Genomic DNA, 13,436 nt, shown 5'->3' with positions numbered 1-13,436 from the left:
TGGTTATTTTGCTCATGAGGAATTGGTGATGCTGTTGTTGATATTGTTTTTCTCATTCACATCTCTTGTTTTTCCTCTGATGCTGTAGTCTTTGAGTACCTGCATCATTACTAAAAAGAAAGTGATCTTTTCTGGTTGCATTTGTCTTTGTCAACTTATTTTACAGGATTCAATTTCATTTTCTGTGAAAATGAAGTCAAGTGTCAAGTGGTGTATGTTTCCCTCAAAAGATTCTGGGGGAAAAAAGACATGTGACATATTAGCCAACATTTAATAAATTTAATAAATTAATAGGAAGTCTCACAAAACCTGTAGTGGATAACATACAGGAAGTAGGAATAAGACAACACTTTGCAACCATTCACAAAAAAATACCATTTGACAAAGGAGAAGAATTACAGAAAATAATATAAGGCAGTCTGTTGCACGTGTCTTACACAGATATACATATATAATAATACATCAAAATGATTTGTTTGATGGTAAATTCATCACCTTTACAATTATCACATGGACTTCTTTAAAACATTTATAAAAGTTTGTAGATTTAACATTGAAGGGTAAGATTTATATCCAAATGAGTATATTTGTTTCATACCAAACTGCACAGAACTTACGAATAGCACACAGTTGGAGGATAATTACCATGTTGGGTACTATTAAGTACTACTACTTGATGACACAAGAATCATTAACAAATGTGCTGTAAGCTATTATCATTCAACTTATTGCTAGTGCTTTTGGAAATCTGTGATTTATATTTTATTTCTTTGTAAAACATGTGCTATGAGCTTGCCCTGATAGTTCAGAAATCAGATGTTTCCAGTTTTTTCTAACACTCACACTACTTCAGATCCAAATGCATGCTCTTTTTAAGGATTGCTGAAGGATTTTCTTCAGTCCTTTTTCTGTCAGCTATTCTGCCCTACATTAATACAAATCGATGGATTCATGCAACATACATGGCATACATGCAGGACACCCTCTGTATGTGCAGAACTCATGCTAAATGCATGCTGTGTTTCTTCAGCCATTTTCATTTCGATAAGAATTAAATCATCTCATTCTGCTTCATGTAATTATTTTAACATGCACTTCAACAGACCTAACAGGCAAGGCAGGTAGACTTGACTTTCATGTTATATTTGGGCATGCTCAAGCAATTGACTGATGTTTGGCAGTGTTGCAAATCAAATAGAGACTGTATGAGTTTCCTCAAATACAGCAGCTCTTCCACTGCCCTTGTGGCAGACTATTGGATTTATCTATGCTGTGTGTTGAGAACACAGACCAGGGGTTTTAGAAATTCAGATTTTTCATTAACCAATTTTAAGATACTGAGAGGCACATTCTCAGGTGTGTAAGTAACTGTCAAGCGTAAGAACTAGCATCATGAATTCTTCCAAAATTTATCCACAGTTGTGTGAAATGGACACATATGGAAATACTGTTACTAGAAACACTTGTACACTCTGTACACAGCATAGACTGAATGGTCTGACTTTAGCAATGCTTGAAAACCTTTCATGGTTTAGAAACTATTAAAATGCTACTGAATTCTTAGAGAGCAGCAGGCCCACGAATGAAATGATGGCCAACACTTATTGTAACCCAACACTATATTTTAACAAAGATTTAAACTTCTGGTACATAATTGCAGTGCAATGAAGAGCTTGCCACTTTCACAAATTAGCTGCAGCCTTTTCCTGCACTAGAGAGTTTGGAAGGATCTGAAAATGAGATAAATTTTGTTTAAAATCCAAATGGAAACTCTGTGTTTCTGTAATCCCGAGTTCGGTAAAAGCATCTTTTTAATTACTTTTTTTTTTTTTTCACATTCTAAGGGCCCAATTCTGTAGTCCTTAATCAAGTAAAACTTCCAAAGTTTCTACCATCTATACTTCCAATACAAAAGTTTTACTCAAAAATGGACTGCTAAATTAAGTCCTATAGATAGAGGTACCATAATTAAGAAAATATTTTAATAAGGCTCAAAATACTAATTTCACTTTGTGTGAAGCACACAAATTTCCAGGATGCTGAGATCAAAACCTAATTGATGTTGAATCCTGGATTGGGAGATAACTCCGGGATCTCATTTCCCAGTTTAATCATAGAATTAGGAATTTACTAAGGACCAGAATGAAAACACTAATTTCAGTTTGCTTGTTGTAATAATCAGAATTTGAACATTGTCCTTAAGAAGTGAAAAGCTATTTGGTGTATTACATCTCATTATCCTTCCACTTCTGTAGTCCTGGTTAACCAGCTGCTACGTTAAAATACCACTATGTTTAGGGACAGACATTGCAGTAAATACCAACACAACATTCTGACAATGTCAAATTTTGCCCCTATATGAACAACAAGACTAGGTTCTGCCTCTGACTCACTGACAGATGTATCAGAAAGCAGAACCTATCTTACTGTGTTTATATGTGTAGATGAGCAGAGCAAGAATTTAAAGTGTATATTTACTGTTAACCCAGAACAAATGTCCACTGAATTTGTTAATTTAGATGTGGTTGAAATATAACCACTGTCATGTGCCTCATTCTGGTCACCTGCAAATGCCACCTGAGATGAACATGAACATTGCCGTATTCACAAAAGAAAGAGAGAAAGGAAGGAAGAAAGGAAAAAAGGAAGGAAAGAAGGAGGGAGGGCAAAAATAAACATTTTATTCATCAAACAATCAAAATAAGTTAGTCTCCGTCTATTATAAACAGTAAATATAGAACCCTAAATCTCACTAATGTAGGCATGATTGTAAAGTACAAGGTTGCAAAGCTATATGTAAAAACACTTTTTTTCAGACAGCAATATTTACATTAGTTAAGACCAACAGAAAAATTAAAGAAGAAAATTTTCCTACATACGTAGCTTGTACTGTAGGAAAAGACTGTGCTGTTCTTTCTCACACACTACTAATCCTTTCGCTAACCACACTGGAGGGATTTACTGATAACTCTAAATTCTCAACTTGCATCTCTATACCGGGCTCATTGTCACTGGCTTGCTTGATCACCGGTTCATTGGTATGCCGATAAATGTTAACATTAAGCTCCCTCCCAGACAAAGCAGTGGCGGCAACTCTTGGAATCTGCCTGACAGGAGGCTTTTTCTCTACCTTATAATTGCAGCGCAAATAGTTGGAGAATGCCCTTCGGTAAATTTTGTTGAAGAGTGTATACACCAGAGGATTGATTCCTGAACAAACATAGCCAATCCAAACAAACACATTCAGAAGCTTTTCCATGAGCTTTTGGTTACAGGACTTCTCACAAAGAACAGACAGAATATTGGTAATGAAAAATGGGCACCACATGATCAGAAACACAAAGAAAACAATCCCAAGGACTTTCGAAGCTTTCTTTTCATTGTTGATAGCCTGCATGGTGCCCCTAGGACGTCTCTCCTTCTTCTTCTTTCTTCGGCGTGCGTTCTGGTCTTGGTTAGGGTTTGCGGAGTTCTCTTCCTCGGCCGTATTCCTCTTGCAGCACTTCAGGAAATCCAGACTTAGTCCAGGCGGTTCCTCGGTGTGGCCGTGCAGTAACATCAAAGCTTGTCGGCGCAGAACGTAGATCGTCAGGCAATACGTAATCACCATAATCGTCAGCGGTATGAAGAAAGCTACGAAGGACCCAATAAGAACGAAATTTGGGTCGTTGAGCACGCACGTCGTGTTGTTCACGAACACCTTGTCTTCGTCCCTCAGTCCAATCACAGGGATAGGAACTGATACACCTAAAGGAAGAAAAATGGAAGGGCGTTGTTATAGCATATTGAAGGACTGAACAGATGTATTCAACGGCATACATTAATTTGCAGTTTACGGAAGGAAATTCAGACCTGATATTTGTTGAAAGCTATTCACGGCATAATCGACAGTCACATGAAACACTAACAAACAGTATGGCATCAGAAAATGATGGCGTTTTTCATGTTAGAAATGCCTTCTCCCTAAAAATTCTGTAGAAGGCATGGAATTACCCTCATTGATATTAACTATATTAGAGACACGGTTGTGTCAAAGGGTGGATTGTGTCAGATTTGTTGGATTTCCAGTTCCAAGAATCGTCCTGGCTCATGGAAGGCACTCGATAAATATTTGTTGAATCAATGAATAAATTCACATCTGTACTTGATGACATTAATAAAGCCAATCATTCTTTCTTTAGCATATCATCTTCCAAATTCAATAAAAATGAGACAAATACCACCTGTAATAGTAATAATAGCCTATTAGGGATGGCTAGGCTGAGTCTAACTACTATGCAGAAATAGTCAATAAGCAGAGACTGAAAAGATTCTCTTTTTAGCAAGGGTTTTCGTTTGTTTTATTTTGAGTCTCTGGGCATGAGCAATGTTTCAAAGTCAAGAGAGGGTAAAATGTAGAGTTGGGAGAGATGCAGTCCTCCAGTTTCTGTGTGGAATTTTGAGCATTTTTGTTTTTAAGAATACTGAGAGGTAGTACTCTAGGGAAGCAATTCCTTCAATAAATAGGCCCATAGTCAGAAAATATCAATGAGGAGATGGGAGCAGAAGGTGATCTTGTGCCTGAGCATAAGTAAGATATCTGGAAGCTTTCAGAAATAACCACAGTAGGTCTTCAAGAGGTCCTGCATCAATGCATAGAGATAAATAGATCATAAGTAGAGATAGAGATTGCTGTCCTCTCTTGTGTCCACAGGAAGTCAAAGCCTGGGAAGTTCAGATTGTACTCGTGGAATTCCATCAGAGATCATTAGGAATCCTGGGCTGGTAGGTGTCACATCATGAACTGTGAGAGGAGACAGAAATGCATTCTCAGAGGTCCTTGCTGACCTTAGAGAACACATGAGCAACTGTGACAAACCTGAAACAGAAAGTCCTTACCAGTTGCTTTAACATGCCTAGTCAGGTATAGAGTGTCTGGCTGGATGATCAAGAGGGAAAAAAAATGAGTCAATGCTTCTTTGCTAGAGCTTGCTGAGAATGTTGACTGATGTTTGTTTAATCTCTGGGAAGATAGAAAGAAGAGAGTGTTTTGAAAGTGATCTTTAAGTCTTCTTCCTCAGACATGGAATTTCTAAAATGACTGGCCTTTTCCTAGAGTAGGAAGCCAAGTAACAGGGTGAGGAAGCCACAACAGATATGACAAGACTTCCCTGGGTATTGGTCCATGCCTATCTATAGCTCTGAACCTAGGCACGCCATTCAAGAAAGTAGGAAAGACTGAAAATGAGGAGGCACTGCAAACAGTAAGTCTCCTCAAGTAGTGCATGGCCAGATCCTAAAGAAGAGACCTTTGCACCTGGATGGGGTGGAATGGCAATTATTAGAAAGAGAAAAGAGAAAGTGATTTTTCACTACGTTTGATGAAATGCCTGGGAAATTTCAACAGGAATTTGGGAATATAGAGTACAGCAGAACCACACAGAATATATTATTTCTTAAGAGTTAAAAAAAAAAAAAAAGCAGTTAAGAAAGCTGCCAGACTGTGTTGTTTAAATCTTTATTTGAAAAATCATAAACGTAAGGTAATCTCTAGAAAGAGTGCAGATCAAACATGCCCTAAAGACGTCAGTGTTGGCTTAACCTTAATAACATATTTTAGTGATGGATTAGTCTGCAGAAAGTTAATATAAGATTTTTAAAAGAAGAGTCTCTTTAAAAAAATTTACAAGAGAAAATGTTAGAGGGGGAACTTATATATTAAGAGATACTTAAAAGATCTATCAAGTAATTATAATATGTGGATCTTCTTGGGATCTTGATGAAAACAAAAACATGTTAAAAATTTTCATGACACAATTAAAAATCTGAACAGTGACTGGCCTTTGGATGATATTAAATAATTATTCATTAATTTTTAGGTGAGGTATTGATATTGTGGTTATATAAAAAGACAACTCTTTTATTTTTAGATATACATACTAAAACACAGATGAAGTATTATGATGTCTGGAGTTATTTCAAAATAATATGGGAGGGAGAAGTGGATGAAAGTATGGATGAAACATGACAGTCCACAAGCCGATAAATCTTGGAGCTGGATGATGAGTTCATAGGCTTTATTTTATAATTCTACTTTTGTAATCTTTGAAAGTCAACTATGAAACAGAAAGTTTAATAATTTTTTTCAATTAAAAAGAGAAAAGAAGACATAGAGGTCCTTTCTGAAACAACAGAGTAACATCACTGTTAAACCTCAGATTTTAAAAAGTCTCCAAAACTGATTGGCCACTGCTAACCTTGGAAGTGATTCCTTCCAGAGCAAAAAAAAATTTGGATCCTTAAGTAGAAACATTCAACCACCCGTTTGATAAAACTGTAGGGAAGAAGGCCATTTTCTGACAAAGTGTTGGTAGGAAACTCTGTTATACCTTTCCAGGTTCCTTACAGCAAAAGCAATAAAGGATGAAGGAGTGGTGTTTCCCTCTTCAATCTCCTACCTTGCCAACCACCCAGCACCTTAGATACTACAGCGTGGGGCTACAGACTCAATCTGGGGAATTTGCTTTCACCCTGGAAGCATCACGACTGAGGCATGTACTTTCAATTTCCCACAGGAAATGCTGCATATATTCTAAGTATTCATAGACACACTTGGACGTTTCCGGGGAAGGCCTCACACACATGCCATAAGATTGGTGGAAGTTGTTTGTATCACTCAGAGACTAACTCTGGAGTAATGTTAGCTCGCTTCTATTAAATGATTTATTCACTTGTCTAAGGGACTCTTGAGCCTAAAGTAGGCCTTGTCAAGGGACAGCAAGAGAGGGTGGCAAAGTCACTGTAGATGAGCTGAAGCTGTTATTGGGTAGATGAGGCCAATTTTATCCCTGGCATCTATTTGTATTATTTTTTTGTGCATTGAGGAAAGGGTGATCCTAATAGCTGCCATTTATTGAGTGTATCCTATGTGCCAGGCACTGAGCCATGCATATTACTGACATTACAGATGTAGAATGTATTATCTCAATTTGGTTAAAAACTTTATAAGACAGGTATTATTTGGCAAAGTAGCTTAACCAGTTTACCAAATCTGCACTGTCATTAATTTTCTTTTGTTTTTACAAACCATGAATGCAATCAACAAAACAAGAAGAAATTCAAGTTATTTCAAACATATGAGGAAATTATAAAAAGCAACAAAAAAGCAGCATTAATAACAATATATGTTGTACACTGTCTTATTCAATACTTTAAAAAAAAATAAAAGGTAAGTGTCAGCAGTTCTCAAAGTGTGGTTCAAGGACCCTAGGGGGGGTCTGAGACTATTAGAAAGCTTGCTAGGTTTTCCTTTCCTAACTGTCTTTAAAACTGCATTTTCTTCATAAATTATTTCAACCAAAACAACATATCACAACTGTTCGAATGTTGATACGTATATGAGAACCTAGCTTTCTTTCTGTCAAACAAGATATTAAAAGAGATTTTCAAAACTGTGGGCCGGGTGCAGTGGCTCACGCCTGTAATCACAGTACTTGGGAAGGCCGAAGTGGGCAGGTCACCTGAAGTCAGGAGTTCAAGACCAGCCTGGCCAACGTGGTGCAACCCAGTCTCTACTAAAAATACAAAAATTAGCCAGGGATGATGGCACATGCTTGTAATCCCAGCTACTCGGGAGGCTGAGGAAGGAGAATCGCTTGAACTCAGGAGGCAGAAGTTGCAGTGAGCCAAGATCCCGCCACTGTACTCTAGCCTGGGTGACAGAACAAAATTCCATCTAAAATAAATAAATAAATACATAAAATAAATTTTCAGAACTGTAAAACAATGCCTGTTTTCTCTCTGATTTGTTTTGGAGATTATAGTTTCAAAAATATGTTTTTATGTTAATCTTAGATGGGTTTATTATTATTATTGAAAATAAAATTATTCCTAAATATTTTAAACATTTCTCAGTTTTAATTTCTAATACCATAAATATCAATAAATATAAGCCTCATAAGCAAAAACTCTTTTGGAGTCCTCAATTATTTTGAAGAGTATAAAGGGGTCCTGACACCAAAGAGCTTGAGAACTGCTGTTCGATGGTAATGCATTAAGTTATTTAAGTGCTAGAGAGTTAAGTTCAGCAAATGTGTTAAGTTTGTCTTAGCATTTTTATTTCAAACAATAGTAATTCATGCGATATTATCATGTCTGGTAAATATAAATAACAGCAATATTGGCAACAAAACATTTTAAATTCATCATTCATTTTTATAAAAATTCTGAAAGGCACATGTTATTTGATAAAGTTAACTTCAGAAAAATTAAGTAAGTTTAGCAAATATCATGAGGCAATCTTCAATATTTTTGAAATTCCTGATTTGGCCAAAGAGGAAAAGTAGATATGAACTACCATTGAAAATATCAGGTGTCACTAACAATAATTCCAATAATAATAACTACCTTTTACTGAGGGCTTATTTGTCATGCACTAAGCCACATATTTCACAATTGTTATATACTTTTATATATATTTTATTCAATCCGGACAAAAAAAAGAAATTATTAGGTGGAATCACTTAACCTTTCTGAGATTAACTTCAATAACTCTGTATCATCTTCCTTAGAATTTTAGAACCAACAAAGATAAGTTATAATTCATGTTGTGCTGCAAATCTTAGGTGTTTCTTCAACTAATAAACTGTCAAATATATTTCACATGCATTATCTAATTCAGTTATTGCAAATCTCTGAAAAGTGGTTATTATTTGTTAAGGTTACTTAAACTCTGAGAGGAAGAGTGCCTTCAGTAAACATATGAGTCTTACTTAGCATTTTAGAATATTAAATTCAATAACATTGTTAAGTTAAAGCTTTACTGAAAATATCATATGTACTTCTACCACTATTTTATTCAAAATATAACCTTACCACTATTATAACTACTACTGCTGTTACAACTACTACAACTATCATTCATTGTTTATTATGAGTGCTTACTGACTCTGATACTTTGTCTGCATTACATACTTTACATGCATTATCTCATTTCAGCCTCTTAAAAGCCCATTGGTTGATGAAGTTATTTACTGCAAAAGAGGTAAGTTCAGAGGATGTATAAAAATGTTTACATTATTTCTTAAAGCCTTGAATTCAAGCAACACAGATCAGTTCTCTCCAAACCGTAAGGTCATATGCCAATGATTCTAAGAGGCACATTTCTTTCAGATTTTAACATCTTTGAAATTGTGATGCTTCATACAACCCATAGTGTCTTACAATCATTGTTGGCCGGACAGTAGTCATTAGATAGTTGTCATTGTCAGTACATGTGTGAAACTGGTCTGAATAACTTCTTTTGACATCTTCTGGTAAGATCAAAACTACCAGCAGCAAAATTTGCAAAATAAGCGTCAGCCACATGACAACAATTCAGTGTAAGTGAAAAGTTACGTCATTACAGACAAAGGGAAGGAGCGTTCTGAAGAAGACATCCGCAACAGTTTCAAATGCCACAGAGAGGTCTAGAATTTGAAACATTTTCTCTATCTTTGAAAATGAAGAGGTCATTGGTGATTATAGAGAGAACAATTATAGTGAAGACAGGAAACAGACTGCCAAGAGATGAATAATAAATCGTGATACAAAAGAGATTATAGAATACGTTTCCTAGAACAGCCCGATAAACATCAGAATGAAAACATAGGGAAATTATTGTTAACCTGCAGGGTTATCTGTTTCCATGTGTTATTTTGCATGGAGAGGAAATTTTTTTTCAAGGATACCTAGAAAACCATACTATTTCAGGCTGACAGGAGTTGTTGAAGTCTGGTGATGCTGCAGTCATTGTCATTCATGTGGCTCCTGGCAAACCCACGTGTGTTGACAGTATCTCAGACTATCCTCCTCTGAGTCATTTTGCCCTTCATGATATGAGATAGACATCATATCATGATGATGTGTCATCAAAGCAACGGACAAGAAGGCTGTTGGAGCTGGCAAGGTCACCAAGTTTGACCAGAAAGTTCAGAAGTTTTAGATGAATATTATCCCTAATACCTGCCACCCCAGTTTTAATCAGTGGTGGAAGAATGGTCTCAGAACCGTTTGTTTCAATTAACCTTTTAAGTTTAATAGTAAAAGACTGGTTAATGATAACAATGCATTGTAAAACCTTCAGAAGAAAAAGAGAATGTTTTCTGGACCCTCTTTTTTTCGCATGTGGCAGTTTTAAGTTTTTAGTTTTTAAAATCAACACTTTTTAATGGAAATGCCCTGACCAAAAATCTGTCACAGAATTTTGAAACCCATTAAAATAAAGCTTAATGTGAGAAAAAAAAGAAATATCCAAGGGTGTCATATCAGATACCATGGAGGACAGAAGATAAAATCATCTTTAAAAAGAGTAAAGTAAAAACTAGAGCAACAAACGCACATCTGTCAACCCACAATTTTATGTTCAGTGATCATATACTTCATAAATGAAGGTAAAATTAAGACTTTTTCACGTCAACTAAAGCTGAGAGAATTTGTTGCCAACAGAACTTCATTAAAAGAATGCTAAGGGGACCAAGATGGTTGATTAGAAGCAGCTACAGTCCACGGCACTCACAGAGAGGAACAAAAGGCGTGAGTGAATACAGTATCTTTAACTGAAATATCCAGGTACTCACTTTGGGACTGATCAGGGAAACAACTCAACTGATGGAGAACAAAGAAAAGCCGGGTGGGGCAACGGCCCACCTGGGAGCAACACAGAGCCAAGGGAACCCTTACTTCCAGTCAAGGGAAGCAGTGAGTGATTGTGTGACTGTGGGAAACGATGTTCCTCCCACAGATCTTTGCAACCCACAGATCAGGAGATCCCCTTGTGAACCTATGCCACCAGGGCCTTGGGTCCAACACAGAGCTGTGTGGAGTCTCGGCAAAGCAGCTGTTCAGGCACACAGAGACCCAGGAGCTTTACATACTCCTACCCCAGGATCCCCAACAAAGGTGTCTGCAACTCAGGCAAGGCGGGAGGTCCGTACATACCACTAGGAAGGGGGCTGAATCCAGGGAGTCAAGCAGCATTGTCCTGTGGGCCCCACTTCCATGGCATTTCACAAGATAAGACCCACTGGTTTGGAATTCCAGCCAGCCACCAGCAGCAGGGTGGAGCCTGCCTGAGATAACGCATTCCTATGCAGAAACAACAGGCAAGCTGAGAGCCAAAGAATGAATGAACTCCCATTCACAAGTGCCACAAAAGGAATAAAATACTTAGGAATATAGCTAATAAGGGAAGTGAAGGACCTCTTTAAAGAGAACTACAAACCACTGCTCAAAGTAATCAGAGATGACATAAACAAACGGAAAAACATTCCATGCTCATGGATAGAAAGAATTGATGCAATCAAAATGCTCATAACTGCCCAAAGTTATAGATTCTATGCTATTCCCATTAAACTACCATTGAAATTCTTCAAAGAATTAGAAGAAACTTTAAAAATTCATATGAAACCAAAAAAGAGCCCAAATAGCCAAGGCAATCCTAAGCAAAAAGAACAAAGCTGGAGGCATCACGTTACTCAACTTCAGACTATACTACTCGGCCACAGTAACCAAAACAGCATGGTACTGGTACAAAAATAGACACATAGACCAATGGAACAGAATAGAGATCTCAGAAATAAGATTGCACACCTACAACTATCTGATATTTGACAAACTTGACAAATACAAGGAATGGGGAAAAGATTTCCTATTTAATAAATTGTGCTTGGAGAACTGGCTAGCCATATCCAGAAAACTGAAACTGGACCCCTTTCTTACACCATATACAATTATCAACTCAAGCTGGATTAAAGACTTCAATGTAAAACCCCAAACTACAAAAACCTCAGAAGAAAACCTAGGCAATACCATTCAGAATATAGGCATGGGCAAAGAATTTAAGATGAGGACACCAAAAGCAATTGGAACAAAAGCAAAAATTGACAAATGGGATCTAGTTAAACTAAAGAGCTTCTGCACAGCAAAATAAACTATCATAAGAATGAGCAGACAACCTACAGAACGGGAGAAAATCTTTGCAACCTGACAAAGGTCTAATATCCAGAGTGTACAAGGAACTTAAACAAATTTACAAGAAAAAAATGACTCCATTAAAAAGTGGGCAAAGGACATGAACAGGCACTTCCCCAAAGAAGCTATTCATGTGGCCAAGAAATATATGAAAACAAGCTCAATATCGCTGATCATTAGAGAAATGCAAATCAAAACCACAATGAGATAGCATCTCATGTCAGCCAGAATGGCGATTATTAAAAAGTCCAGAAACAACAGAGGGTGGTGAGGTTGCAGAGAAAAAGGAACACTTTTACACTCTTGGTGGCAGTGTAAATTAGTTTAACCACTGTGGAAGACAGTGTGGTGATTCCTTAAAGACCCAGAGGCAGAAATACCACTCAACACAGCAATCCCATTACTGGGTATATACCCAAAGGAATGTAAATTATTCTGTTATAAAGATACATGCACGCATATATTCATTGCAGCACTATTCACAATAGCAAAGACTTGGAACCAACCCAAATGCCCATCAATGATAGATTGGATAAAGAAAATGTGGGGGGATGGAGCCAAGATGGCCGAATAGGAACAGCTCCAGTCTACAGCTCCCAGCGTGAGCGGCACAGAAGACGGGTGATTTCTGCATTTCCATTTGAGGTACCAGGTTCATCTCACTAGGGAGTGCCAAACAGTGGGTGCAGGACAGTAGGTGCAGCGCACTGTGCACAAGCCAAAGCAGGGCGAGGCATTGCCTCACTCAGGAAGTGCAAGGGGTCAGGGAGTTCCCTTTCCTAGTCAAAGAAACAGGTAACAGACGGCACCTGGAAAATCGGGTCAGTCGAACCCTAATGCTGCGCTTTTCCAACGGGCTTGGAAAATGGCACACCAGGAGATTGTGTCCCGCACCTGGCTCGGAGGGTCCTTTGACCACGGAATCTCACTGATTGCTAGCACAGCAGTCTGAGATCAAACTGCAAGGCGGCAGTGAGGCTGGGGGAGGGGGGCCCACCATTGCCCAGGCTTACTTAGGAAACAAAGCAGCCAGGAAGCTCGAACTGGGTGGAGCCCGCCACAGCTCAAGGAGGCCTGCCTGCCTCTGTAGGCTCCACCTCTGGAGTCAGGGCACAGACAAACAAAAATTCAGCAGGAACCTCTGCAGACTTTAATGTCCCTGTCTGACAGCTTTGAAGAGAGTAGTGGTTCTCCCAGCACGCAGCTGGAGATCTGAGAACGGACAGACTGCCTCCTAAAGTGGGTCCCTGACCCCCGAGCAGCCTAACTGGGAGGCACCCACCAGTAGGGACAGACTGACACCTCACCAGGCCAGGTACTTCTCTGAGACAAAACTTCCAGAGGAACTATCAGACAGCTGAATTTGTGGTCTAACAAAAGTCCACTGTTCTGCAGCCACTGCTGCTGACACCCAGCCAAACAGGGTCTGGAGTGGACCTCTAGCAAAC

General features: G+C 38.1%; 1 protein-coding gene across 3 annotated transcripts in view; it reads right to left on the bottom strand.

Annotated features, from left to right (window-relative positions):
- Positions 1-264: 264 nt before the first annotated feature.
- HTR2C (5-hydroxytryptamine receptor 2C) overlaps positions 265-13,436 on the bottom strand; it is a 327,242-nt gene continuing 314,070 nt past the window's right edge. For all 3 annotated transcript variants that reach the window (XM_032757497.2, XM_032757498.2, XM_032757499.2), the window contains one exon: positions 265-3,747. In XM_032757497.2, the coding sequence (XP_032613388.1) occupies positions 2,918-3,747 (830 nt within the window). In that variant the 3' untranslated portion in view covers positions 265-2,917. The remainder of the gene's footprint in view (positions 3,748-13,436) is intronic.

The sequence above is a fragment of the Hylobates moloch genome, unplaced genomic scaffold, assembly GCF_009828535.3.
Source record: "Hylobates moloch isolate HMO894 unplaced genomic scaffold, HMol_V3 SCAFFOLD_7, whole genome shotgun sequence".
Classification (NCBI taxonomy): Eukaryota; Metazoa; Chordata; class Mammalia; order Primates; family Hylobatidae; genus Hylobates; species Hylobates moloch.
The sequence above is the reverse complement of the archived record's forward strand: the minus strand, read 5'-3'. Positions and strand labels throughout refer to the sequence as shown.